This window comes from Labrus mixtus, chromosome 9 (assembly GCF_963584025.1).
Source record: "Labrus mixtus chromosome 9, fLabMix1.1, whole genome shotgun sequence".
In the NCBI taxonomy this organism is placed as follows: Eukaryota; Metazoa; Chordata; class Actinopteri; order Labriformes; family Labridae; genus Labrus; species Labrus mixtus.
The window spans coordinates 27,218,352-27,245,761 of NC_083620.1; the positions used below are offsets into that span (position 1 = coordinate 27,218,352).

Here is a 27,410-nt window from a genome sequence, read left to right on the forward strand (position 1 = left end):
AATGCTGTTTTATTATCATGTGTTTTAAATGGTTACCTGCCAGATGAAAACTACCTTTATTGGCCTATTACCTTTATTTTTTATATGGTAAATCGTCTCTTTACAACTAAAATAAAACAAATAGAAACATACAAATGTCCTGTGATCATTAGTACACACATTGATGGCCTCTATAAGGCTTTTACTTTGAAGGCGAGAACCGGATGTCGGATGTTACCGCCGCCAGCTTGAAGCTAAAGCCTCTGTGATGACAGGAGGAGCTGAGAGCCGAGGAGGCAGCAGGTGAATAATTTACAGCTTCTACTTTTTTTTCCCGTCCCACCTGTTCAGCAACGATTCAGAAACAGAAACACATCGAGAGCCGACATGTGTAAACTACAGGTTCCACTTTTTATATGAAAATATAAAAACATCCGGTCAGTTTGGAGAATAAGACGGAACCACGCCGCCGGAGCCTTAGCAGGTAGGCTATAAATAAACTTAGTGTTGATGTGTCTGTCTGTGTTTACATCCTGTCCTGCAGCTTCATCAGCAACCAAAACAAACGTGTTGACATGTTTTTAAAACTCTCGGTTAAATTATCAGACAGATAAATTCAGCAGACTTCGTTTTGTGTTGTTTTTTTTCAATTAGCATAAAAAAAAAAAACACGATAATAATAATTCCTTTCACCTCCTGGCCTGCTGCACTGAGAGTGATTACTGTCACATTAAACTCCAAGAACCAGAGCTGGGAACTATTAACATACTAATCCATTATTCATAATGTCTGGCACACTTCATGTTTTACATATTTTGTATTTAAAAGCGTTAAAAATAATATTTAAAACTATAAATTAAAGTGTTCCTGATGGTATTTTGGCATTTTTGTTAATCAAAGAGGAAACATGTGGAGTGAGGAGCAGGGTAAAATACAGATGTGAGTCAGTTTTTGGGGTCAAACTAGTGATTGAGTTCTGCACAGGGTCAACAAAAAGATGTGAATAAATCAGATACTCTTCAAGGATAAAGGGACAGAGGTCAAAGGGCAAATAAAATAAAAGACTTTTCAGGTTGTTTGCAAAAAAAAAATGTTCAAGAAGAACAAAAAATCCGAGACACTGTGATGCAGCATTTCATGGAAATGTGATGTAGATTATTAAATGATAAAAACACATAAAATAATGAAGAACTGAGGATTCATTTGGAGTCAATCTGCTCTTGTTTTCTTCTGTTTTGTATCGCTGATGTTCTGGTTTATATTAATGTTGTATATGATGGGCAGAAATAAGCCTATTACTATTTTTTTAGTGTTTAAATTGTTTGAATTTTATGGTGACATGAACCAGTGTAAACATGTAAAGTGGTCTTCTTATTCTTTAATGAATGGACCGATTGTAAAATATTTATCATTCATTCATCACAGTATATATATACAGTACTATATATATATAGTCCCTGTAATTTAAAGGTGTAATGTTACCCTCAGGTGACTGTAAGGACTGAAAAAGAGAGAAAATTCAAAATACTGTATGTGACAACCTTCCTCTCCGTCCCTGGGGTTGACAGATTTGTCTTCTCATATTCATTTTGTTATTTTTTTGTTCCTCCGTTTACATGTTTATGTCAGATTTACGGTTGAAAAAGTGAATTTGCACGAGTGAACTGTCTGCATGTTACTGTAGGTAATGAAATACTTCTGTGTTTAGCTCTTAATGCTAACTTCAGCTTTCAGACTTTTTGTTTCGAACAGACAAAAAAACAGGAAGCTGAAAACCAGTATGTGTTTGCTGACAGTTCAAATGATTATCCACAGCTCGGTTACTATTTCTACTTCTACTCTCACTTTGACTGTTATTGTTCTTCTACAGCTTCAACCCACACTCTTAATTATTCTGTTACTTTTAACAGATACCTCAACGACTGGCAGCTAGTATCATTATTATATTACTGCAACAAACCCTGCTGCTGCTCTTAGTTATTTATGTACTTCTGACCCTTCATGAACACTAGGAGAACTCCTAATCACTTTGTTTTTACCCTTCATGTTTTCTCTTTTTGTTTTGTTCCCAGGTCAGTTGTTGCCAGACGAGGAACCTCAGAAAAGGAAACCATGTTGTCGGCGGATGAGATTCTGTGCAGCACGCAGCAGGTGATCGCGGGTCTGGAGGCGCTGAGGGGGGAGAACTGCAGCCTGCTGGAGAGCCTTCAGGAGCCGGTAGAGAGCCGGACGGCGCTGGAGAGCGGCAGCGTGGAGCAGGAGAAGACCAGCATCATCCGCCAATCACTGGAGAGGATAGAGCTGGGGCTGAGCGAGGCCCAGGTGAGAACAGAAGAGGAAACAAGAATGTGTTTATCCTCTTTTTTTGAGTACTACTAACATGTAGCATCTCTTAAAAATGTATTATTGGGAGTGATTTATCACTTACTGCAGCTTTTTGGAGCAATATAGCCTCTTTTAGCTTCTTGTTTTGGATTCTTTTTCTGCATACTACTTGTCATAAGCATTATATTTTTTCAGGAGACTTACATTATCTGATAAGAAACATGACTCCTGCAAACATGCAACCTTTTCCCACAAAAGAAACACGTTTACATTTGGCTCAAAGGAAGACTAGCTCAGAAATAATATCCAAATGTCTTAAAACTGAATTATCCTGCACAGAAAAGAAGATACATGAAGTTAAAGAAGGTGCATTTAAAGCAAAGGGTGCAGAAATGAACATGCATACAATTTTCATTTTGTAGATAAGCTCTAAAGTCTCGTCCTTCATCATTGTATTTTTGGGAGAAAAGCTTTCTTTCTTTCTTTTTTTTCCATCTGAGGGTATTTCTGTCGTTGTAATGAGCGTCTCGTCCCTCCAGGTGATGATGGCGTTATCGGCTCACCTGGGTTCTCTCGAGGCGGAGAAACAGAAGCTGCGTGCTCAGGTTAGTTTCTGCAGGATTTAAAAGAAGGAGAAGAATAAGAATAAGACGTCTGTCAAGTCTTCTCTTGAGCTTTAAGGAAATGTTGATCATCCGACAAACTACTCATCCCTCTCCTCCTCATCTGTTCCTCTCTGCTGTCGTCCTCCCTCTGTTGCTATTTCTACTTTTTATTCCCTTCCTGTTTCTATTTCCCCCACTTCTATCCTCCCCTCCCCCGTCTCTCCCTCACTCTTCTGCTCAACCTTCCTCTTCCTCTCTTTTCTCCTCAGGTGCGTCGTCTGTGTCAGGAGAACCAGTGGTTGAGGGACGAGCTGGCGGGTGCTCAGCAGCGGCTGCAGGATCGGGAGCAGGAGGTGGTCACCCTGGAGGAGCAGAACAAACATCTGCAGTTCATGTCCTCCATACGCAAATATGACCTGGAGGAGCCGCAGCTGGTGAGGAGACGACAAACTGACCGTACAAAAACACAAATATATATGTGTGTGTTTGAGAAGAGTTTGCTGTCAGGGGTTAACCACACTAGGATCTGAAGTAACTGATGATAATAAGATAAGGGAGAATTAAACTTTGAGGTTGAGCCCCTTGAAGAGTCTGCTTTTTAAAAAAAAACCTTTTAACACAGCGACTTGAACTGATGCTCTGTATTTATTCAGGACACCCAGGCTGAAATCTAATCCATGATCAATTTAAAAAGTGAGCCCGGTTTGAAGCCATCATTGAGACTGACTCTTAAATGTAGAGATATTTGGTGTGCGACTGCACCGTCCTAAGACAAACGGGACATAGTGCTGCCCCGCCCCCTCTCCTCTCAGACAACATGCATCTGTTGACAAACAGAAGGTGTGAAGACGTTTTCAGAAGCTAAACGAACACGTCGACTGACAGGGTCGAGTCATATTACCGGATTCTGCGCAAATATGTTGTTTGCAAACTGTTTGCGAGTGGAGTGTCTGGATGTTTATTCAACTGTTACCATGACGACCAAAGGCCGTGGCTAGATGGCTACGTTGGAGAGGATCATTTATTAAAAGCTAGTTGAGTTTTTAAGGATCTAAACTTGTAAAGCTAACTTGAAGATCAACAAGGAAAGAGAAAAGTTTTTGGATGTTTTTATTTATTTATTTATATGTTTCAATCCTGAGACATAAATTCTACAATTCACTTATCACCACTTTTATCCAAAGCGACGTACATCAGAGAGTAAGAACAACACAAGCAAGGATCTAGAAAAAAGGGAACAATGTCAGTAAGAGCAAACGATCAGCTTTGAGTCTGATTGGACACACAGGTGCTGACAGGAAGTGACCAGAGGCAAAGCACAACATTGAGGGCAGTTCTTGAGAGCTCTAATCAGTATAGAAACCATCTTATAAGTGAACTTAACTCGGGTTAGATGACTTCCTGCAGCCGGTGAAACTGCTAAACATGAGACAACGTTGACTTTGATAACAACACAGCCTAACTTAACGTCTCGATCTGTTACGATCTGCAGGGATGAACACTCTGCCTCTCCTCTCTTTTCCTCTTCTTAACTTCATCCCTCCTCGTCCTCTTCCTCTTAGCCTCGGCCATGTTATGAAACAGCACTGAGACGAGCTTTTAGAAACTGAAGTCTGCTGGATGAACTGGTTCCTTACTGTAAGATAAGACCTCGGCCCGCTGCCAAAGTTACATAGTGCAGTAATCAGATGATCAGGCAGCGCTGAGGTGTGAAAGTTACATATCTATTCCTTAAAGCTGCAGTAACGTCTTTATGGCATTGATAGTTTATTTGTTTATTTCGCTGCTGATTGCTCCGGTGCTGTGCTCAGTTTGGATCTAGACAGAAAGCATCGAGTGTGTTTATCAGAGTGGGAAGTAAAATCAAACCTGTTACATAATGATGATAATAAAAGATAATTAAAGAGTGATGATTAGTCGAGCTGTAAAAAGACTTTAGGCCCCTAAAGTCTGCTTCAAACAAATTGCTTCATGTTGAGAATATATTGAGATGATACTTCACTTGTATCTTGACTGAGTGTGACTCTCTCTCTCTTCTCAGGACGATAAGGACACTTCTGCTAACAAGGAGTCTCTGGATGACCTGTTTCCCACAGAGGACGAGGAGCAGTCACAGAGTAAGGTCACACTGTCGGTTCTTAATAAGATAAGATACTCCTTTGTTCATCCCACATCGGGGGAATGTACAGTGTTACAGCAGCAAAGAGCGAGCATTGAAAACAAAAGATTCCAGCTGCGGGTGTAAACAATAAGGTCACTGCTGCACGAGACCTCCGCGGTCACAGAGCAAACTCAACACGACTTGTGTCCATCTTGTGGTAGTTAATTGGAGTAATCAAAGAAAAAGAACAGGAGTAAAAAAAGCTACAATATTTAAAAAAACAAGGAAAAACTGAGCGATGGGCAGGAGCTGCTGTGACATGTGACCATTAGTGCGGCGCCATCTTTAAAGTCTCTCTGTCTGAAATGTAAAGTTTTCTTTGCAGAGCATGAACATGGTGCTTTTCTGTTTCCTTAAATGACGATGTGTCTGACACTGATGTGTTAGTAATTAAATCCAGTTGTTTTGATTTCTTCAGGAGGTTTTTTGAGTGAATTTTATCTGATTGTAAAAAAACAGGTTTGATTTCTGTTTCTGAACTGTTGAAGTCTCCACGGCTCTGTTGTTGTTCCTGCTCCACATGTTTTGAGTTTTTCACGCACAGCAAAGACATTTCAAGCTGTGATGTTACATTTCCAGCTCGTAAATCACACAAGGTGATAATGAGTTAAATGCACATGAGCGGAAAAGTCGGTTTGAGGGATGCTTTTAGAGTAATGCAAGTTGTTAATATGATTTAAATAACTTTTTGTTTTGCAGCTACAAAGCATGACAGAACTTAAACTTCACCAAGCTTTAACAATAATCTTAAATAATTTTTATTGAGGTAGCAATAATAAAACATTCAATATTACAGATATTTTCCTCCTTTTAAATTAAATTAAGAAAAACTAAAATAACAGGCAAACATACAAGTCAACAGGTGTAGTGAGTAACACTAAATGAACAACAACAACAAAAAAAAGGATAAAACAATTCTCAAATACCACCCAGCCCCAATACATTGAAGCAGGGGAACCCAAGTCTTGTTGTATTGCCTTGTTTATTTGACAGCGAGAGCTGAATTCTCTCCATATGAGAGAGTTTTAACATTTCTTTCTAACCATACTTTAACAGGTGGAGCCTCTGCTTTTTTCCAAAACATTAAGATGAGTTTTTTAGTTATTGTGAGTCGCTGCTGACTTTTATTCAACTGGGAAGTCTGATCAGAAACTCCAAACAGCACCATCATTTTGGACAGTCAAAAAAAACTATGAAGAAAGTTTTCTTAAACTATTTTTAACTTCATCAATAACATGTGACTCAAACTTGTTTAAACAAAATCTTTCTTACATTTTGTTCCTGATCTAAGTCTACTCTCATGTAAAGCTTAACTTGAGGTACTGAACTGTGTCTTTACTTCTTTGCACTTTTTGTCTCTTTGTGGATGTTCAGTGTCACAGCCTCATCACAGCAGTGCAGCGGCTGCAGCCCAGCAGGGCGGCTACGAGATCCCTGCCCGCCTCCGAACACTCCACAACCTGGTCATCCAGTACGCGTCCCAGGGACGGTATGAGGTGGCTGTACCGCTCTGCAAACAGGTGAGAGACGTGTCTCCTGACTCCCCTCACAGTGTCGCTCTTTAAGTATGAAATAACGGTAATGCAGATGAAATGTGTTTGAATGTCTCCTGATTTGAGTTTATATTCTGAACAGGCTTTGGAGGACCTGGAGAAGTCCTCAGGACACACACACCCAGACGTAGCCACCATGCTAAACATACTGGCGCTCGTGTACAGGTGAGTTCATGTCCTTTAGCTGAATGTCCATCTTGTCTTCAGTTTTCGGAAATATTTATGACAAGAAGAAGAATCCCCAAAAAAATGGCAAATTCATTGTTTCCAATTTAACAATATTTGTCTGAACGTTGGTAACTGAAGTTTGAGATTCTGACAAGTTTCCTCGTTTGTGTGTGTGTGTGTGTGTGTGTGTGTGTGTGTGTGTGTGTGTGTGTGTGTGTGTGTGTGTGTGTGTGTGTGTGTGTGTGTGTGTGTGTGTGTGTGTGTGTGTGTGTGTGTGTGTGTGTGTGTGTTTTTCTCCTCCAGAGACCAGAACAAATACAAAGAAGCAGCTAACCTGCTGAATGACGCGTTAGCGATCAGGGAGAAAACCCTGGGTATGGACCATCCGGCTGTAAGTTACACTCTTCAGTAATCTATTAACCAGAAGTCAGAATGAAACAGCTGCAGCACTATGATCAGATTATCATCAGATCAACACAAACTGAATCTAAACTGCTCTGAATATTAAATGTTTGCTTGATTTTCACTTCTTAATAAACTGAAGCCAAACTGTTTTTGTAGGATGTTGCAGTGTCACACCTCATTGAAACATCTTATTTATAATGAATACTTGAAGCTCTATTCATTTTCTATGCTGGGAGTGCTGCCTGTGTTTCCTGATAGTTTAATCAGACACATTAAGTTGTCATTAAATGTACATTATGTGTGTTTTTTTGTGCTTTCTTGCAGGTGGCAGCAACACTGAACAACCTGGCGGTGCTTTATGGCAAAAGAGGAAAATACAAGGAAGCAGAGCCGCTGTGTAAACGAGCTCTGCAGATCAGAGAGAAAGTGAGAAAACAAACAGTTTGACTCTTACACTTTCACTAACCTCAGCTTTCACACTTAACAAACTCATTATTCATATTTTAAAAGATAGAGTCAGTGGGTTTTTCTTAGAATATAATGTAGACTTTTGCACAAGAAATGCCACATCTGGGCCTCCGTACATGTGTGGTGGTGACTGTGTCTGCAGAGACTCTGTTTTTCATGTTTTAGGTTTGTTTAGTTTGACTCGGGATGTTTCTGGGCGGGGAGCTGGTGTGTTTCCTCCCAGCCAATGACAGCGTGCCGGTGAGTTAGGAGTGGATACAATCCAGCGAATAAAAATGGACGTGCACGTAGCGGTGAAGAAGAGAAAATATAATCAAAGTGAGGCCAAAACGCCAAGCGGATGAAGCTCGTTCTAAAACGAGGGTGAACCTCGTGTTTTCTTTTATCCCAGACGTGGAGTTGTTCTACTTCCTGTTGGTCAGGCAGGTGACAAACAAGTTAGCTTGTGCTAACGTGCGGTAGCTTGCAGTGTAGGTACAAGCGGTAAACGTACACGCTGAAGTCCTGCAGTGAGTGAGAGCTTCTCAGGGCGATGAGCGCAGGAGGAGGAGGAGGAGGGGCCAAGTTTGAATGTTGTGTTTACAATCTGCAACAAACATTTCTACTGACTCCACCTTTAACTTTAATCCTAAACAGTGTTCTGTTTCCCGTCTGAAGGAATGAAAACAGATATAAATATCTTCTGTTTGGAGAATGTACTTGTATCTGTAATGCTTTAAAGTTCATTAAATAAATATGTCTTCATAAAACTTAACTTGTATGTAGAGAGTCGGCCATTTTGGCTCTTTCTTTGGCTATATAACACTTTTTCTTTTTATGCTTTAAACTGGTACTTTAATTAATTTTGTTTTTTAATGCACAACAGAATTTTTTTTTTTTCAGTGTTTAATTATTTCTTTTAAGATCAGAATCTGAAAATGTTTTCCACTTTTGACCCTCAAACACATCCCTCAGTGTACGACCAATATCAAGTGTCATAGTGTTTTATGTCCTCAGTGTATTTATGGTCTTGAATGCCCCTCAGGTTCTCGGTACAGACCACCCAGATGTGGCCAAGCAGCTGAACAACCTGGCTCTGCTGTGTCAGAACCAGGGCAAGTACCAGGAGGTGGAGCAGTACTACGAGCGCGCTCTGCACATCTACCAGAGCAAACTGGGACCGGACGACGCCAACGTGGCCAAGACCAAGAACAACTTGGTGAGGCCGACCTTCTGGGAAATGTGCAAGAGACTCTTAATGTGTGTCAGTGTTTTCCACACAGAGTTTTTCATTTTGCATTTAACAGATTATAGAGAGATAGAATGATCACAGGTGTAAATGTGCAGTTACATCATAGAGAGCTGTGCAAGTCCAGTGATGCATCGTTTCCTGTATCTGGATCCTGGTTTCAGCAGAACCAGTCTGTTGGAGCAGCGGTCTGTCCAGCAGCTATAGTCCTCTCTTGCTCACTCTTATTTGTCGTTTAAAGTAAATTTGTCTCTCTGCTAATGGAACTCACTTGATCCGTCTCTGTTCCTCCTCAGGCGTCGTGTTATCTGAAGCAAGGGAAGTACAGACAAGCCGAAGCTCTCTACAAAGAGATCCTGACCAGAGCACATGAAAAAGAGTTTGGATCTGTAGAAGGTAACACAACCGTGCAGACGAATCAAATACAAGGTCAGCTACGATATTCTGAAGTCACAGATTGGAAAGAAAAAACTGAACCAATGACTTTTAAATGGACTGTGTGTTTGATTAATGTCACAGTTTATCTAAAGCTTTACAACGTCTCTCTTAAAAACAAGCAGATTATCCTTCATTGGTGGCAGGCAGAAAGTCAGTAAATCATTTTATTTAAGACACAAGAACACATAAAGGCAACGATACATTCTGAGGAGGGTATTTATAATCCTAAAAACGTCCCTTTTTGATTGAAGCTTGTTTGTCCTGTAGACAGATGTTGAGCAGAACAATGTGGATAATTAGTTTCCTAAGTTTAATTCAAGAAAGTCAAACACAGATTAATTATTATTTGTTTACCTTCTCTTTGTTTTTTCAGGAGATGGACGTCCCAGCTGGTCGGGTGCTGAGGACGGCAGCTCCGGTCAGGACGGACTCAGCAACCTGAAGCGCAGCGGCTCCTTCACCAAACTCAGAGAATCGATACGGAGGAGCAGCGAAAAACTGGTGCGCAAGCTGAAAGGAGTCGGAATGGAGGAGACAACCCCGAGGAATGCTGGGTAATATTTACATTTTCCTGTTAAATCAAAGACACCCAGTGTTGGTCCAACTGAGAGCAGGTCTCGTTTACTCCTGATATTAAGCCCTCTGTGACATTCTGCTTTCTGCTCTCAGGATGAAGAGGGCGAACTCTTTGAATGTGTTGAACGTTGAAGCCAGAGAGAGTCGAGACGGAGTCCAGGTGAGGTGACGGCTGGTGATGTCATCAGGGGGACAGTGATGACATCATGCAGACACTACAGTCATAGACCTGCCTAATAGACTTTCAGTTTTTGATTCAGTGATGTATTTGGTGCCATGTTTCACTCCATGGAAATGTTACACATTGAAAATCAAAAGTTGATGTGAAACTGAATCCACTTCCCTTATTTCTTTTTGCAAAGGCCCAAAACTATTTGAGAAGGAACCATACAGTATCAGAAATCAGTTGCATATATACATCTCCTCATCAAACGATTTACTTTCTGCACATTCAGGCACAGAAATCTGTAACCTGAACGTCTGTTTTGTGTTTTTATTTTGTTCCTCAGTCGAGCCATTTGACGGATGTTCGAGGGCTGAGCTCGAGCACGCAGAGCCTGACGAGAAGAGGTTCATTCGGTGGGACCAGCTAACACACACACACACACACACACACACACACACACACACACACACACACACACACACACACACACACACACACACACACACACACACACACACACACACACACACACACACACACACACACAGGGTCAACAAAGCCTCTCGAGGTAACTGGAGAGACGGTCACAGTGAGAATTCAGAGGTACTGCTTAAACGTGGATCCCCCATGATGAGTCCCTTTACAGTAAAAACTGAGAAACACCTCAAAATGTTTTTCTAAATACCCCTCATTAAAAAAGAAAAAATAGTTTCTGTTTTCTCCTCCCTTTCCAAGTTTTCCACGTTGCACCGTAATCACATCATTCCTTCCTTCCTGGTTTTTTAAATTTTTATTAAGTTTGTTAACAAATTAAGATTTTAAATCCAAAGTTAACTTTTAACTTAAAGAAATGAAAGAAAACTGAAGCTGTGTTTTATACAGAAATATATTTGTTTACACATCAACCCCTTAAGACTACCTAAACTAACATCAGCTCAGTTTTCACTCAACTTTATTTAAAAAAGACATTTTAACAGGTTAACAAAAGTTTAAGTTTTAACGTGGCTCCTCAGCTCTTTTAGGTACATTTGTTTTAACAGAATGGAAAATTAGTTATTTATTTATTTTAAATAAAGATGAGATGACATTGGCGTTACAGTAAAAAAAAACTTGATATTTGTTTGAATCCTGAAGGACACAAAGCTGTTTGCACTGTGATCAAAGACATGACATTAAAATGTAAATGTGTTTTGTTAACGAGGACAAATTTTATCTCTAAAGTTTATTATGTCGAAGATTTTTAAATGAAAATGACTTTTTGCCTTTTTAAAAAAAAATTGCAGGTCAATCTTCTTTTATTTTCATATTGTCAAAGTGATAAAACATGATGTGTGTTTCTACGTCGTTCGTCCGGTCCTGCCATTCCACATTATAAGAAAAAGGACCGCCTCTTACTTAAGTCCTCGTTCTTTATCTGAAGCGTTTGAATATAATGAATGAATCTGACTTTAACGACGGTACTCCTCTGAGACTTTTGCACATTGCCGACCAGCTGGTCCGTACCCAGAACTTTTTCTGTTCATGTTTTAACGTTGACAATGAATGACATATCTTTATAACACATTTCAATATTCAGTAATTATGTATCCGTCTTAATGTCTGTTCAGGCTCTATGGACACCACATGTTTTTTTGTCATATGCTGGAGTTCATGTGCTCTCTAACCGGCCTTGGATTTGACAGAGCTGCATTAACTCAAAGCCCCTCTGTGCAGGAGGGGAACGTCTCTGACCCCTCGGGGGTTTCAAAAACAGACGGAGGAACATGAATATCATGCATGTCAAAAGAATTTCATATGAAGCAGCACAACTTAACTTGTTTCTTCAGACGTAATCTTGTGACTCCGTCGCTGCGTAATCAAAACATTCACAGCATCTTCCATTTGATGATGATGTTAGGGTTAAAAACCATTTGACCTTCATGGATTTCATTCCAATAAACTCCTTTAAGGTTTACTTCCACTTGTTTGAAACACTGTTTTCCTGAATCGACAGAGAGCTACTGATTTAATAACTGTGGTAGAAGGTCTCACTGCTGTCAGGACTGAAGTCGCACTATGTTAGATACTGTAGGAAGAACAGTTTGTAAGAATGTTACGTACACAATGGTATAAAAATATGTAGGACCTGGAACTGTGTTTCCTCTGATGCTTTGTTTATTTTGCTTAATTTCAATGGTTGTATTTTATATTTGCAAATTTAAGTTGAAATAAATTACTATAAAACATGTTTTAGTGTTTTTCTTTGCATGGAAACATTACGTAATGTTGAGCTGATTTGAAAAAGTTAAAGGTCACATATTCTGTGAAATCCTCTTCACCTTGTTCCTCTAACTCTAACATGTGTCTCTAGTCTGTCTACAAACCCCCAATGATGAGAAAAGTCCATCCTCTCCGTCTTCTGCCTGCTCCACTTTTCAGAAAATGTGTGCTCAAACAGGCTGTTTGGAGATTTCCCCTTCATGACATCACAAAGGGCAGTAGCCCCTCCCCCAAGTGGGTGACACTCCCACAGCTAGGTGTTTGTTCTGCCCTCTGAGTCTGCCTTCTCACCGTAAACAATAGGACATGGAGCGAGAAAGCACCGAGTACACCCAAGCCCTTCCAGAGAGGGGGCGTGGTCAGACACAGCTCATTTACATATTTAAAGGTACAGACACAGAAACAGCCTGTTCTGAGCAGGGCTGAAATAGAGGGGTTTGTAGACATGATCAAATACAGGATCAGAGTGGATTTAGAACAAGAAACTTCACACACATGTTTTGAGGAGCTCTGAGACTTATTTAAACTGAAGAGGAGGAGAATATGTCACCTTTAATATGTGATATCTTTGAGTTCAGGACTTTAGTGTTAGTATTGAAAAGCCTCTAGTTTAAAACTCTTTTCCTGTCAAGATAACAAAAAAGACAAGTCAAAAGCTTCATACAAACATGTATATTCAAACTCCTTGGTTTATAAGCAGATACACAAATAGTCATGTTCAGTATAAAATCTTTTTACAGCTTCAGAAGCAAAGAAAACTAAAAGTAGTCTTGCCTGTATGACAGACGAAACACACTGATGTTACACCCACAGATGGAATAACATTTCTGTTGTTATTGACCCACAGACCACTGCTTACATCTTGTTTCAAACAAAACATGTTACTTATGAAAATAGCATCACATAACGCCAATCATTTTGAAAAACTGATTTTTTCCCCCACAAATTTGCAGAACTCTGAATGTGCTTTTAAACAGCTCATCATATGTTGGAGTTTTTTGTTGTTGTTATTATTTAGGATCGCTCCTGTCAGTGCATCTGAGAGCAAGTTTTAATACTGAATAGAAACACTGAAAATACAAAATGTTAGAGTTCAAAATCCTGCACACTCATGTAACGCTGTGTGGACCAATGAAATCAACAGTTTTGTCCCAAATCACGGCTGCTCTCTTTTCACTCGGGGGGGGAAACTAAGCAGATTTACAACAGGATGTAACAGTATTAAATTGTTCTAAGATGTCATTCTATCACTGTTTTACTTGTTTGATGCATCATGCAGTTATTCATGTACATAAACAGAATTATGTGCTGAGCTGTTAAAAAAGAAAACGTGATTTTAGGCTGTAATTCAGTCACAAACTGGCAAGTGGATTGATTTTACATCTAGCACAGACGTGGCTACAGTTCTTTCATATGTTCGTTTCTGAAGCTGATATGTAGATAATTACAACACCAGCAGTGTGTGTACACGCTTTGGTGTGACCTGAATATCTGAACGCTTTAACTACTTGACAGCGAATGGCAGCTTTCAAAAACCAAACACTTTCTTGATGGTGATTCTACGTACATCTGCCACGTCGGATACTCTGCCAATCACATCCTCTGGGTGTTGCTATGGTGATGACATTTTGTGCAGTGCATGTCACCTTCAGGTCTGATGAGCAATCTGAGAGATTTTCTGCAGCATCTCCTCCGACTCCAGCTGCTCGAGAGTCAGCAGAGACAGACCCAACTGGTCCTCCTGAAGACAGAGAGAGGGGGGAGGAGGAGAGATTTTTAGGGAAAGGTTACAAGAAATGGGAATCAAGAAAGGTGAGTTTGTGTGGGTAAGAGAGTCTCATTTGTTAGTAGCCATGTGTCCACTTTAGCACTTTCCAGTTTTTTAAAATTTGACTGCAGTAGCCATTTTAAACACTCCGCCTCAGAGCTACATATTGGTCCTTTAAACTACCCCGATAATAAGTTGAAGCAGGCCCTTTAAAGCACAGATTGTTCAGCTGTGGAGTGGTGCCTTGCTGGTGCGACTCGTACCTGTCTGAAAGGCTGAGCCATCTGGCGCAGGAAGTGCTTGGAGAGCTGGACGGTTTCGTCCACGGTGAGGTTCAGACTGCCGTCATTGATGTGCTCCTGGATCCAGCGAGGAAGCTTCCCCCGTTTGTCCGCTCGCGCATAACGCTGTGTGAGGGAGAATCATTTAATCATGACCTGTAAGAACTCAAAACACCAACTTTCCCACTGGAGCTTTTGTAAAGCTGAAATGTGAACACTGTGTCTGTAATGGGATCTCACAGAAAGGTATGTGAAGTAGGCTGATCTTATAAATGTGTTGTTCATAGAGAAGTTTGGACTGGGTGAAAATCACAAACCTTGTCAGCAAAAATCATGAGTCCATAGTCGGTCTTGCCTCTGATGGCTCTGCCAACGCACTGGGCAGCGTGCCGCATGGCATCAAACGTCAGGAAGTCATTTTCTCTGATCTGAAACTGATCCCGAAGGTACTCCAGACGAGCCTGAAAAATAACACTTTAATCATTATCAGAATATTAATGAGGAAATAATTTAAAGAAAGTTACTTCCTCCTAAATTAAATGCGGTAAAGAAATACTACAACAAGAAAGAGAAATGTTGAATCTGGACTCTGTTTTATGAACATACGTCCAAAGCTTTGGGGTAACAATTTGACGATTTGAAAAATGGTTATCTGAAGATACTAAACTCCTTTGAGGTTTGACATTTCTCCTGCTGCACAGAGGATTCTGGATCAGAGTAGAAAAAAAGCACGCTGGGTTGCACGCTGCAAAATGTACCAGTACTAGTATGTAGCTTACAGTGTTTGACGTTCCTCTAGAGGACACTGACTGAAACATTTAGGCACAATAACTGGCATGTAAATCTGTAAAGCTGCACTTTAAATCTATTCATGTAGTAATTTGTATAGGCAATATACATTTGACTTTCAAAAAAATAAGTACAATAAAATAGCAGAAAGTAAACACGGTGTGTTTTATAGTAAGAGTGACACACAGTGATGGTTCTGACCTTTAGGATGCGGCTCTGGGTGTAAACATAAGGCACTCCAAACATGATGACTGCTCGGCCAAAGTGATGAACTGAACAGAAAACAGAACAAGATGTGCGGTTATTATGTTGACAATTCGACAACCATCTTAAAGTTTTGTGGATTTATAACAAAAGAATAAATCCAACGTGTTGCTTTCACTGTTTGTTTTTTCATTTTATTCTTTCGACTGCTTCCACATGTCTCCACAGGGGGTTTCCTCTTTAATAACCTCTGTAACCTGCAGCCTCCTGAACATTTACCAAAATCTATTCCTTCGGAGACTTTTCCCCTGGCCACCGACAGGAGGATGGCTCCTCTGCCGTTCTCACACGCCTGAAAAGAGGAGACACAGAGAACCGTCCATGATCAGAAAAGTGAGACACTCCGGGAGAACAGGAAGAAGTAACACACCATCTTACTATCCTTATATAGAGTGCCAATGCTAAATGGATCACCACAGGCATTTTTTCACAGAGGAAGCAATGGCTACTAACTTTGGATATTTGTAACTTATTTTAAAATCTAAATGCATAAAAAACAAGACGACAGGAGTCTCACTGACCTCCTGGTATTTCTCCAGGGCCATGCTGGTCTCTGCAGCGTCTGGAGTCTCAATGAAGATCAGCTTGTTTCTCTGAATATTCTCCAAGATACCCTGAAAACAAACATGTACAAAAACACATCACACCTGTGGTCTTCTTCACATACACAAAGAAAAAAACAAAGTGTTATTATTCATAAGATAAATGTGGGATTCAGGTGTAAAAGAAGCAGCTCCGCCTCTCAGGTGTGTGTGTCTGTGTCTGTCCACACACTCACCTGCTCATACCAAGACGCCACGATGTTCTCCATGTACACGTAGCTGGTGAAAAACGCAACGATGCCATCGGGAACGATTGCAGACATCTCGAGGAGAAGGTTGCCGTAGTTACGGATCACAGCTGGAAACAAAGAAATGATGACATTGCACTTGAACACAGAATAATAAAATGGTTTTGTTTTTAAGAACTGCTTACAGATACGATCATTGAAACTGAGTTTGTTTTTATGTAAAAGTGAAAAATTTCAACAAATAGATAAACGTCTTTAGGACATAATGATCTACGACAACAATTAAATAATAATAATAACTTTATATATAAAGCACTTATCTAAACAAGGTTACAAAGTGCTTTACAGAACGCATACAATCAAACTAAATAAAACATACATTAAAAGTGCTTCACAAAATAATGAGGACAAAACATTGGTGAGTTATAAAAATGGATTAAATTAATTAAAGCAGGACATTAATTACTAATCAATCATTAAAAAGGCCTTCCTTTAAAAATATGTTTTGAGGAAGGATTTAAAAATAGGAGTCTGCCAGCCTAATTTCTTTGAGTAGGGAGTTCCAGAGGTTAGGGGCTCTGATGGCAAATGCCCGGTCACCTTGGTAACCAGCCTCGATCTAGGAACGACTAATAGAGGTGCTGATGATCTAAGATCTCGGCTTGGGGCATAGGGGGTTAAAAGATCTGTAATATAAGGGGGGGGGGGGGGGGGGTGTTGTGACCGTGTTGTGTTTTAAAAGTTGTTAAGAGAATTTTTAAATCAACCCTGTAAATAACGGGCGGCCAATGGAGGGAGGAAAGGATCGGGGTAATGTGGGACCTGCGGTTCGTAGTCACTTGCTGGAGTCCATTGAGGACTGATTAAAGCGAGTTAGGGGGTTAGGGTAGTCCAAACGTGGAAAGACAAAGGCATGAATAAGCTTCTCTAGATCAGGGAAAGACAGAGTTGATTTAATGAATTAAAGACGTATCTACTCACCAAAGTCTTCTCTGGTCTCAAACTTTGAGCTGAGTGCCACCTGATCGTTTCCTCTGCCGACAATCTAGATCAGGGAAGAAATAAAGGAGTCAAAAACATGAACATGTAGTTATGTATAATGTGTAATATGTAATATGTACTATATTATATAGTATAGCATAGTTCACTTAAACAGTCGAGGGGTCATTTTTAGCGGGTCGTGTATGTATGCCCCCCCCCCCCCAAAAAAAGAAGAATTGTAGTAATGCAACTTAACACCGGTTACCACAACTGATTAAAAACAAAATAAATTATAAAATGTAAAGATTTTTGTTATGCTGCCAGTTCAGCGTGGTCAAACTAAAAGAAGTCACAGAGTGCATGAAATATGTTTTTTCTTTCTTTAATCTAAATGACCAACAGGAGACCTCATGCACACCCTAAACGTTCTCAGGTGAGCACGGTTGCAGGAACGTGCCATGAAAAATAAATCTACAATCCGAGGCACACTGAAAACGACTTCACAGTAACTTTATTATGAGCGAGCAGCGCGTTACGCCTGCAGCTTCCTCTCTGTTACATCATTGGTCAGTTTTTAGTCTTTGAGTGTAGAGAGACGCACCAGAGGACAGAGGCAGGTCCGGGCCAGCGTCATGGTGAAGGACGCCATGGTAACCGGGCGGAAGTCGAGGATTTTGGGATAGATGTCGAGCGGAGAGAGAGTCTGAAGAAGAGGGTGAAAGAGGAGAAGCACATCAACAGTCCAGTGAACACAGACTGTATCAGAAACAAAACAACAACAATGAAATGATGAAACACATTCAAGATTCTGCAAAAGACTTTTGATTTGTGTCAATCAAAGCAGTACTTTTTTCTCTTTTCTGATTTGTTCTGTACATGAGTAAGTGTTGTCTCACTAAACATTTATCCTGCTTTCTTGTAACAGCTAAACGTCTCACTAACCAGCTGATAACTCCACAAAGGAGCATTATAATGAAGGCCACTGATGTGAACAAAATGTTGTTTTCTTACTACACGATGAACATTTAACAAACTATATTTTCCTCAACTACTAAAATGGAATAATGGGAGACTAAGTTGGTTATCTTTAAAGTTGGAATATTTTTTTTTACCACTCTGCGCTGTCTGGGAATTTAGGGGTTTAAAAATAAACACATGTTCTTTTCCTTTTTGTCAAAGCCACCAGACAACAGTTCCAGGACTGACCGTCTGTAAACGGAGCAAAAAGAAACAAAGTGGTGACTCAACTTACCCCCGAGGTTATGACAACTGACTGAAACCTTTGAAAAACAGGTTTGATGGCTATAGACGGATCCATGCAGCTGGAAGAGGACACAGAGGACAACAACTGATCAGTCACACCCCGAGGCTCAGAGGTTCATGTTTACATCACACAGGTATCATCACCTGCTTTAATCTACTCAATGAATAAAGAATAAATACATTTTAAAAGTGTCGTTCTTTTAAACAGTGACTTTTTGTCAGTCTGTGTAGTGTAACACAGCTGGTCCTCAGTCAGAGAGCAGCTGAATGTTTAAAGTAAGTATTGGAGAAGTGATGCTTACAGAAGAAAGTCCTCCAATAAAAACAGGTCTGAAGACATTCAACAGAATAATCAGGCATCTTTACTAATCTCCAGTGTATTTGTCTGCCTTGCCCATGAAGACATTGAAACTACAATCTTGCACGATTTGTTCGTTTGTCACTTCTAACCAACCTGAAGTGCAGCACGGGGTTGGCGATGGTCGGAGTTCTGTCTTCAAAAGGCTCGATGATGATGGTAAAACCTGCAGCAGAGCGGGAAAATAAATGATTAAAAGAAGAACAGAACAAAAATCAATCAGAGTATTGCAAAGTTTGAAACTTTCCTTTTAACAAAATAATATGTAAAATCATCTTCTCCATGTTCCTCTAACTCTAACATGTGTCTCTAGTCCGTCTACAAACCCCCCAATGATGAGAAAAGTCCATCCTCTCTGTCTTCTGCCTGCTCCACTTTTCAGAAAATGTGTGCTCAAACAGGCCGTTTGTAGATGTTCCCTTCATGACATCACAAAGGGCATTAGCCCCTCCCCCAGGTGGGTGACACTCCCACAGCTAGGTGTTTGTTCTGCCCTCTGAGTCTGCCTTCTCACCGTAAACAATAGGACATGGAGAGAGAAAGCACCGAGTACACCCAAGCCCTTCCAGAGAGGGGGCGTGGTCAGACACAGCTCATTTACATATTTAAAGGTACAGACACAGAAACAGCCTGTTCTGAGCAGGGCTGAAATAGAGGGGTTTATAGACATGATCAAATACAGGATCAGAGGGGGTGAAACTTATTTAAACAGAGTGTTTTAGTACCTTGGCTGTAGGTGCTGACCAGAGTTGCAAAGCTGGAGATGAGAGTAACAGCTGAGAAGTCTGCTATGTCTGCGATCTCCAGAGTTCGTAGTAACGACTGTAATCGCTCCGCACAGAACCTGAAGAGACACAGAAGATGAGTGAGGAAGAAGGGAGTGAGAAAGTGAGGAGAAGACTGTCTAAAGATCTGGTTAGTCCGGAGAGTTGAAGCTCAAAACAGATGTTGAGTTTTAGGTGGTTAACTGATTCTGACCTTAGCGGTTTGCGGTCGATGCAGACTTTCTCAAAAATGTCTTTGAGGAACTGCGGGGCGCTCTCCTGCACCACATGCTGGACCCTCAGGCGGGACTTCAGGTACTCCAGGAAACGCCTCAGGAACCCGACAAAGTGCTCCGCTGTACGGATCGTGCCGGGGACGGCCTCTGAGAGAGCGACGGCAGGAGTGATCAGCGTTATGATGATGAAGAATAAAACCAGAGACTATTTAGTTTTTTAAATGTCCCGCTGATGGTCGTACCTTTGAGAATTTCATCCGGTAACACGGGGTTCGCGAGGTAGACGTCTGTTTCCCTGGCAACATTTGCTTCCTTCAGCCCCTCCACCAACCGCCTGTACTCCTCCTTCAGTTTAGCAGAGTCTGTCTCTTTTATCCTGTCAGAAGAAAGGAAAGTGATTTAATTTCTTACTCTATAATGTGGACAAAATATAAAGGTGTCAGGAAACTCAAATAACTTTTGTAACTTTCTGTTCAGGCTGCTGTGAAGATAATAAGAAAGCTTGTGAAGGATATATGGGTGTGTACTTTTGTATGGTGGTCTGAAGCGTGTCCACGTTGGTCTGGCAGCGGTCGAGTGTGCGTCTGGTGATGTTCACACTCATGGCGTCGATGCACACATTGTCTGAGCAAGAAACAAGAGACGGAGAGCAGAGGGATGAAAAACAACAAAATGTAAGAAGACATGAAACACTTTTTTTTTTAATGCATTTTTTTATATAAAAATTTGACAACAAGCATTTCCTATCTTTTCTCTTTTCTCTTTTCTTCTTTTCTTCCACATATTTTTTTCTATATGTAAGGTAGTAACTGTACAGCGAATGATAGTACTATTTAATACATACAAAACAAAGCAAAAAATAATGATAATAATAACAAAGAGAAAAAAGAAAGAAAGAAAATAAATTAAAATCAATAAAGAAAATAAACGCAAATGAACCTTTCACGACGAAAAAGAAGAAAAATATATACAGACAGAGATTTAAATGTGTAACTGTTGTGGATAATCACATGTAAGTTAATTTACCTGAGATCATATTATTCAATTGTTTATATATTACTACATTCTAGGATGTTACATGACATGAAACACTTGACGATCTGTATGATTCTTTGTAATGAATTCATTGATTTATTAAATTGAAATAAAGTGAATCTCCTCCTCACCTATGTTGTGAGCCTCGTCGAAGACCACCACTGACTTCTTGGACAGCTCTTTGGACACCATGTCGGCGATCTTAGGGTCCAGCAGGTAGTGATAGCTGTACACCACGATGTTAGCGTGCAGGATCTGAGAAGACAGCAGACCGGACAAACTCAGAGAAACTTTACCCACAACATGGTGAGAAACTTTAAATTCAGCAGTTGTGAAAAGTTCCTCCTGATGACAAAACTTTAAATACTTGACGGCGGGGTAACGTACTGCGTAACGGGCCATGTAGTACGGACACCAGCCTTTCCTCCTGCCAAAGTCCTTCAGGTCGTCCAGGTTGTAGATGCCAGCGGGAAGAGGAACCTGTCGGCCCACAGCATCAAACTCCTGCAGACAGAAAGAAAAACAATCACAGGAGAAGTTCATGGACACAAACAGAACAGACCAGTGTGAACACATACAGGTAACATCACATTCAATCTGCACCTGATGGGAGCTTTGACTCTAACAGAGGTATGTTTCATTTCACAGTCAGTTTGAGCCCTGTCAGAGGTCAGAGGTCAGAGGTCAGGTGTCAGGTGTTTGAGTAAAAAGTTCATTTAAATGTTCCCAGTTTAAAACCAGCCGTCACTGATGTAATATAACTTACTGGTTCAGGACACTACCAGAGAAAGTTCATTCAGAAGACGACTGGTAACCAGACACTCTCTCCTTTAGCTCGACAACATGTAATGTGAGTTCTTCTTATTGTTCACTTCATCCTAGTGAGACATCCTAACAAGGCGGTAACAGATTGATATCAGTTACCAGGTGTGGTTGCCATGGTGCTGCAGGCCGCTGCAGTGAGCTTCTGATGTAAATGATGGTCTCTCACAGTCTTCAAATACACCGTTCACATGAAGTTAATAAAACATCTCAGTCAGAGCTACTTTACAGATCAGATGATGCAAAGTGATGAAGGTGAAGGTGAATTTATCAAACCCATGCAGAGATGAAAAACTAAGTTTGAATCACTTCAGTTGATGACACAAAATGCACCAACAGATTAATTATTAGATAATAATTTGAGTCTGTTTTAAAGCCTTAACACTGGGTTTATTTTGACATATTGTTTAACATACATAAATGTACTTGTTTTATACATATTATATACAGTGTTTCCCCTACCATTATATATATATATTTTTTTTTTTAAGATTTATTTTTGGGCTTTTTATGCCTTTATTGTAGAGATAGGATAGTGGATAGAGTCGGAAATCAGGGAAAGAAGTCATTTAAGGATACCTTTCCAATAGAACAGGACAGCTGTCATTAAAAGTAACACATGAACACCAAGATTCCTTAAAGTGTTTGTGTCGGCATGTCGCCTTGTCCCCACCCCCCCAACGCTGTAAACCTAGGGGAAACACTGATATATATATAGATTTACAGAATGTGTTGGTAAATGTTAAACTTTGAATACTTAAAGAAACACAGTCATCCTCTCCTGAAGCTCACTCAGATGTGACTGAGGATATTTTCTGACCTTTGCCTCGGTCTCTTTCACTTATAAAATCCTGTTCTGAGCAGGATGAATTCAGAGTTTCTCACCTCGTAGAAGCGACACACAGGCTGGTCAGGGTTGGTGTGGCGCTGCGCTCGAATGTACGATGCTGTCAGACTGTGGCACTTCCCATCAACCTCCTTACCGAAGCGCAGAGCGCTCACCTGAAGAGAAGCAGACGATCGCGGTCAGAGTCAAAGCAGAGAAACATTGATTTAATCCTTCAGACGAGAGCAGGTCAGAAAGCATGGATCTGTATCTAGAAGTCAGATTAAGGCTGATTCATTGCTCAGTCAGCTTTAAAAGTGCATGTTTGCAGTGATGTACGTGCAGCTGCTGTTTTTACCTCGGGGTGGATGCAGAGGTTTTTCCTGGAGGAGAGCGCCAGAGCCAGGAAGTTGTTGCTCTCTCCAGTTTGCTTGGAATAAAACTCCATCAACTTCCTCAGCTCCTCCACGACCTGATCACACAGCAGATCAAAAATGATTAGATTGAACTTATCTTTTTTAGAACAGAAGAGAAAGTAAGACAGGATAAAGTGTTCTTCTACGTTCTCTTTCACTGAGTGTGATCTTCATTTGACACCGACTCACCTTCTCAATCTCGGGGACCGTTCTCGAGCAGTAGATCAGCTTTGTCACCTCCAGGGGAAACATCTGGAGAGAGAGATCGTACCATGAAAAGGTGCTTTTGTGGTGTTCACTGGTGGGAAGCAGCAGATGACCAAAACAGGAACACATATAAAGAAACCCACAGGAGGTCAACTCACCTTTTGATAAGCTACGATGAGAGACAGCAGAGAGATGGTCTTCCCTGTTCCTGATGGCATCTCCAGGACTCCATGACCCTGAACAGAAACAGCATTTATGAAAACAAAACACACGCTCAAATAGAGTGAACATTGTGTAGCTGTCCTCCCGATTTTTCCGATTCCCTCACGATTAATTTTACAAAATGAGACTGTAGACAAATGAAGACAGAAAAAGAATCCTTTAGGGAAGCGTGGTTTGGCCTTTTCATGTTTTGTTTCTCTCAACAAGGGGAGGTGATGGGCTCGTTGTGGTGTGGATTAAACGCTGCATCATGTTGGTCGTGCTGTTTGTGTAGTTCTCTGTCTTCTTGCAATATTTGCACTCAGTTTTTGTCTCATCTGTTATCTTCTCACCTCTTTCTTTTTGTGTCTTGAGGAAGCCAAAATGCTTCCTCACCTCCGATTTAAAAGACGGTGGTGCGTCCTTAAATTTCAAAATCTTGCTCTACAGCTGCTGACGCTCACTATATTGTTGTAATTCATTTTTCAGAGTACAGATGTGAATCTTGACACCTCTGAATCGATTTATCACGATTGACTTTTACATCCCTAATGTATAGCTTAATCACAAACAAGCGTTTTACTCTTACAGAGAGAGAGTGGTACTGAAGGACGTGGTAAGGCGGTGTCGGTTTGAATAATTCTTCAATTCTACAATTCACTTATCAGACGCTTTTATCCAAAGCGATGTACATCAGAGAGTAAGAACAACACAAGCAAGGATCTAGAAAAAAGGGAACAATGTCAGTAAGAGCAAACGATCAGCTTTGAGTCTGATTGGACACACAGGTGCTGACAGGAAGTGACCAGAGGCAAAGCACAACATTGAGGGCAGTTCTTGAGAGCTCTAATCAGTATAGAAACCATCTTATAAGTCGTCGTTATCAAACAAAAACCATCGTCATTACCATCATCATCATCAATAATATGGAGACCATCATCATTAAGTTAGTAGGTATTCATGAAAGAGCTGGGTCTTTAGCTTTTTCTTAAAGGTGCAGAGGGACTCTTCGTTTCACCACCGGGGGGCGACAGAGGAGAAGAGTCTAGTCAGAGACTTAGGACCCTGTTGTGAAGGTTGGATCAGACGCCTTTCATTGGCAGAGCGTATAATAATGAATAGTGGATGAGCTGTCATTCTGAAGGTTGTGTCTCTGTGTGTGTGTGTTACATTACAACACACACACACAGTGTATATGTGTGTTACATTACAACACACACAGTGTATATATGTGTGTTACATTACAACACACACAGTGTGTATATGTGTGTTACATTACAACACACACACAGTGTGTGTTACATTACAACACACACAGTGTATATATGTGTGTTACATTACAACACACACAGTGTGTATATGTGTGTTACATTACAACACACACAGTGTATATATGTGTGTTACATTACAACACACACAGTGTGTATATGTGTGTTACATTACAACACACACAGTGTGTATATGTGTGTTACATTACAACACACACAGTGTATATATGTGTGTTACATTACAACACACACAGTGTATATATGTGTGTTACATTACAACACACACAGTGTGTATATGTGTGTTACATTACAACACACACACAGTGTGTGTTACATTACAACACACACAGTGTATATATGTGTGTTACATTACAACACACACACAGTGTATATATGTGTGTTACATTACAACACACACACAGTGTATATATGTGTGTTACATTACAACACACACACAGTGTATATATGTGTGTTACATTACAACACACACACAGTGTATATATGTGTGTTACATTACAACACACACACAGTGTATATATGTGTGTTACATTACAACACACACAGTGTGTATATGTGTGTTACATGAATCTATTGTTCGTCATCATTAACTCACCTTAGCATCCAGAGTCCTCTTCAGCTCCAACATGTAGGAGTACTGCTCCGGATAAATGTAATCATATGGAAAGTAGACCAACAGACCATCTATGTTGAGCCTGATACACACACACACACACACACACACACACACACACACACACACACACACACACACACACACACACACACACACACACACACACACACACAGTATTAAATATCATCTTCAGGGAGGGTTAATTAATTAAATTCATTAGAATAACCTCTGTTAACACTTCTTCTTCAGCTCATATTTAAATAAACATCTTGATGTTCAGATAAAATGTAAACAATAAAAAGCTAATGACGCCATCAGCAACACATCATCATGTCTGTGTGGATAGTTTCTTATTTAAGTTTTAAACACTCACTTCATTTCTGTAAAACGTGAAGCAGAAGATCCTCCTCTTTGTCAAAGTCGATATTTTTAAATATTCATTGATAACTTTAAGTTTTGGGTCCTAAACATCAGTGAGACACACTACTGCGACTACAGGACCCACGAAGAAGACGCTTCTTCTTCTGCTTCTTCGTGTATATTTATGTCGGTCTAAAATCCCGTGCGCTCACTACCGCCGCCTACAGGGTGGAAAACATATTAATATATAACATATTAATTTAATCCTCGTCTGTAACGTCGTTTGTAACGTTTTTTATTTATCAAAAATACATCTACACACAACATGGCATTTAGATTCCTGAAAATAAATAAAGAATTAAATCGTATACACAATAAAAATAATGATGAAATAATTATGATAAATAAACAAAATAAACAACTAAAGAAGTAAGTTATATTCTTCTACAATACTGAGGAGCTTCGTTGCATTACACGTTGTCATACCTTTGAGGGTCCTCTTACGTTTAAGATCAATCTGTGTCGTGTATTTTATATATTTTTTTTTAATTTCCTGATTGACTACATTTGAGTTTAGTTTTTTGTTAAATATTTTAACAAGCAAAAATAATCTTAGTATTAGACTCAAAAAAAACCAGCAATAACATAAACAGCTGTCTGTTTGTTTTATTTTCTAAGCTTTTTGTGTGTATTTGTTTAGTGAACGTTTAGATTTTATTCCTCAGTATGTTTTTTAGGTATGTTTATATGTTACTTGTCCTTTTCTGTCACACTGCTGGGGGGAGGAGACAAGCAGTGTTTTTTAAATCTATCATCTAGATTAAACATTTTAAAATGTTAAAATAACATATCTCAGGTTTAAACTACAGTAACGCACTTTGGCCGCCAGAGGGAAGCAGAGAGAACCATTTCACGTCCACTTCTGATTACTTATATTTTATCTGATATTATGTTGACATGCTGCAAATCCTTTAAAGAAGGTTTATTGAACCACATTTATTAAAGATATTAAATATATTTTCTGTTTACTCTTCAGTGTTCAGGCAGAGCGAGCAGAGGAACCGGGGAATCCTTTTTACCCTTTCGGCCTCCCAGAGGGTGAATTTGAGTTTTAATGAGTTTCTGTGAGCTGTAAAGCTTTTATTTATTACCTTTCACCTCGTAAATCAATACATCACATATCAAAAGAATATCAAAGAACATCGGCTGAATACTTTTCCAAAAAGAGACTTTTTCAAAAATAACTTAACCACCTAAATCATAGTTAACAAACACACAATAAATGATAAATGAACTGGAGCTTGAAAAAAGCTTTTCTAGTCAACTCAAAACACTTTTACACCACAGGTCACACCTACACACTCACACACTATTTCTAACTATAATAGAAGTATGTGTGTGTGTGTGTGAGAGAGAGAGAGAGAGAGAGAGAGGAGAGAGAGAGAGAGGGAGAGACAGAGAGAGAGAGAGAGACAGAGAGAGAGAGAGACAGAGAGAGAGAGAGGGAGAGACAGAGAGAGAGAGAGAGACAGAGAGAGAGAGAGAGACATGTATGAGAGTCTTTCTGTCTTTGTTTAAACATTATATATTTTGTAACTCTTATTTTCCTGATTGTAAGAGAGAGAAATAAAATTGTCCACACAAGTTTTAATATATTTTTGTAGGAATGTTTTATTCGTACATTTACAGTGATATATACGGATATATATAAGCAGCGTAAATGACATTTGAATAATAGGCTACTGTGATCCTGCAGACGGTGAACATGTAAGAGGAGTGTTTTTTAAGATGACCAGAATTTGATGATTATCTACAA

At 40.0% G+C, this 27,410-nt stretch overlaps 2 protein-coding genes across 3 annotated transcripts; one reads left to right on the plus strand and one right to left on the minus strand.

Annotated features, from left to right (window-relative positions):
• Window positions 1-260: 260 nt before the first annotated feature.
• klc3 (kinesin light chain 3) lies at window positions 261-12,299 on the plus strand. 2 transcript variants are annotated; one of them, XM_061047201.1, is made up of 15 exons: window positions 261-463; window positions 2,052-2,301; window positions 2,844-2,909; window positions 3,179-3,343; window positions 4,951-5,026; window positions 6,445-6,590; window positions 6,706-6,788; window positions 7,095-7,182; window positions 7,521-7,622; window positions 8,689-8,862; window positions 9,189-9,288; window positions 9,704-9,884; window positions 10,000-10,066; window positions 10,416-10,498; window positions 10,597-12,299. In XM_061047201.1, coding segments are annotated over exons 2-15 (1,542 nt in total). In that variant the 5' UTR covers window positions 261-463; window positions 2,052-2,091; the 3' UTR covers window positions 10,598-12,299. The 2 variants fall into 2 exon arrangements, with proteins under 2 accessions (XP_060903184.1, XP_060903183.1); XM_061047200.1 differs by having other exon boundaries at window positions 10,601-12,299.
• A 688-nt stretch (window positions 12,300-12,987) lies between these two features.
• ercc2 (excision repair cross-complementation group 2) lies at window positions 12,988-25,749 on the minus strand. The gene is made up of 23 exons (XM_061047202.1): window positions 25,608-25,749; window positions 25,214-25,313; window positions 23,290-23,367; window positions 23,114-23,176; window positions 22,867-22,980; window positions 22,568-22,684; window positions 21,248-21,364; window positions 20,992-21,115; window positions 20,353-20,449; window positions 20,068-20,201; window positions 19,804-19,972; window positions 19,551-19,669; window positions 18,922-18,991; window positions 18,457-18,526; window positions 17,806-17,907; window positions 17,205-17,268; window positions 16,212-16,333; window positions 15,955-16,047; window positions 15,653-15,725; window positions 15,371-15,441; window positions 14,698-14,841; window positions 14,363-14,506; window positions 12,988-14,072 (listed from the first exon to the last, which is right to left on the minus strand). The coding sequence occupies exons 1-23, from the start codon at window positions 25,610-25,612 to the stop codon at window positions 13,980-13,982; spliced, it is 2,283 nt and encodes a 760-aa protein (XP_060903185.1). The 5' UTR covers window positions 25,613-25,749; the 3' UTR covers window positions 12,988-13,979.
• Window positions 25,750-27,410: the final 1,661 nt, after the last annotated feature.

Coding starts and splice junctions, on each gene's coding strand:
- ercc2 (XM_061047202.1), bottom strand. Junction 22,685..22,866: donor ACCTCTGCATCCACCCCGAG/GTAAAAACAGCA, acceptor GCTTCTCTTCAG/GTGAGCGCTCTGCGCTTCGG. Junction 14,073..14,362: donor TGGCTCAGCCTTTCAGACAG/GTACGAGTCGCA, acceptor CTCTGTCTTCAG/GAGGACCAGTTGGGTCTGTC.
- klc3 (XM_061047201.1), top strand. CDS start 2,092: ATGTTGTCGGCGGATGAGATTCTGTGCAGCACGCAGCAGGTGATCGCG. Junction 6,789..7,094: donor ATACTGGCGCTCGTGTACAG/GTGAGTTCATGT, acceptor TTTCTCCTCCAG/AGACCAGAACAAATACAAAG. Junction 7,183..7,520: donor TGGGTATGGACCATCCGGCT/GTAAGTTACACT, acceptor GCTTTCTTGCAG/GTGGCAGCAACACTGAACAA.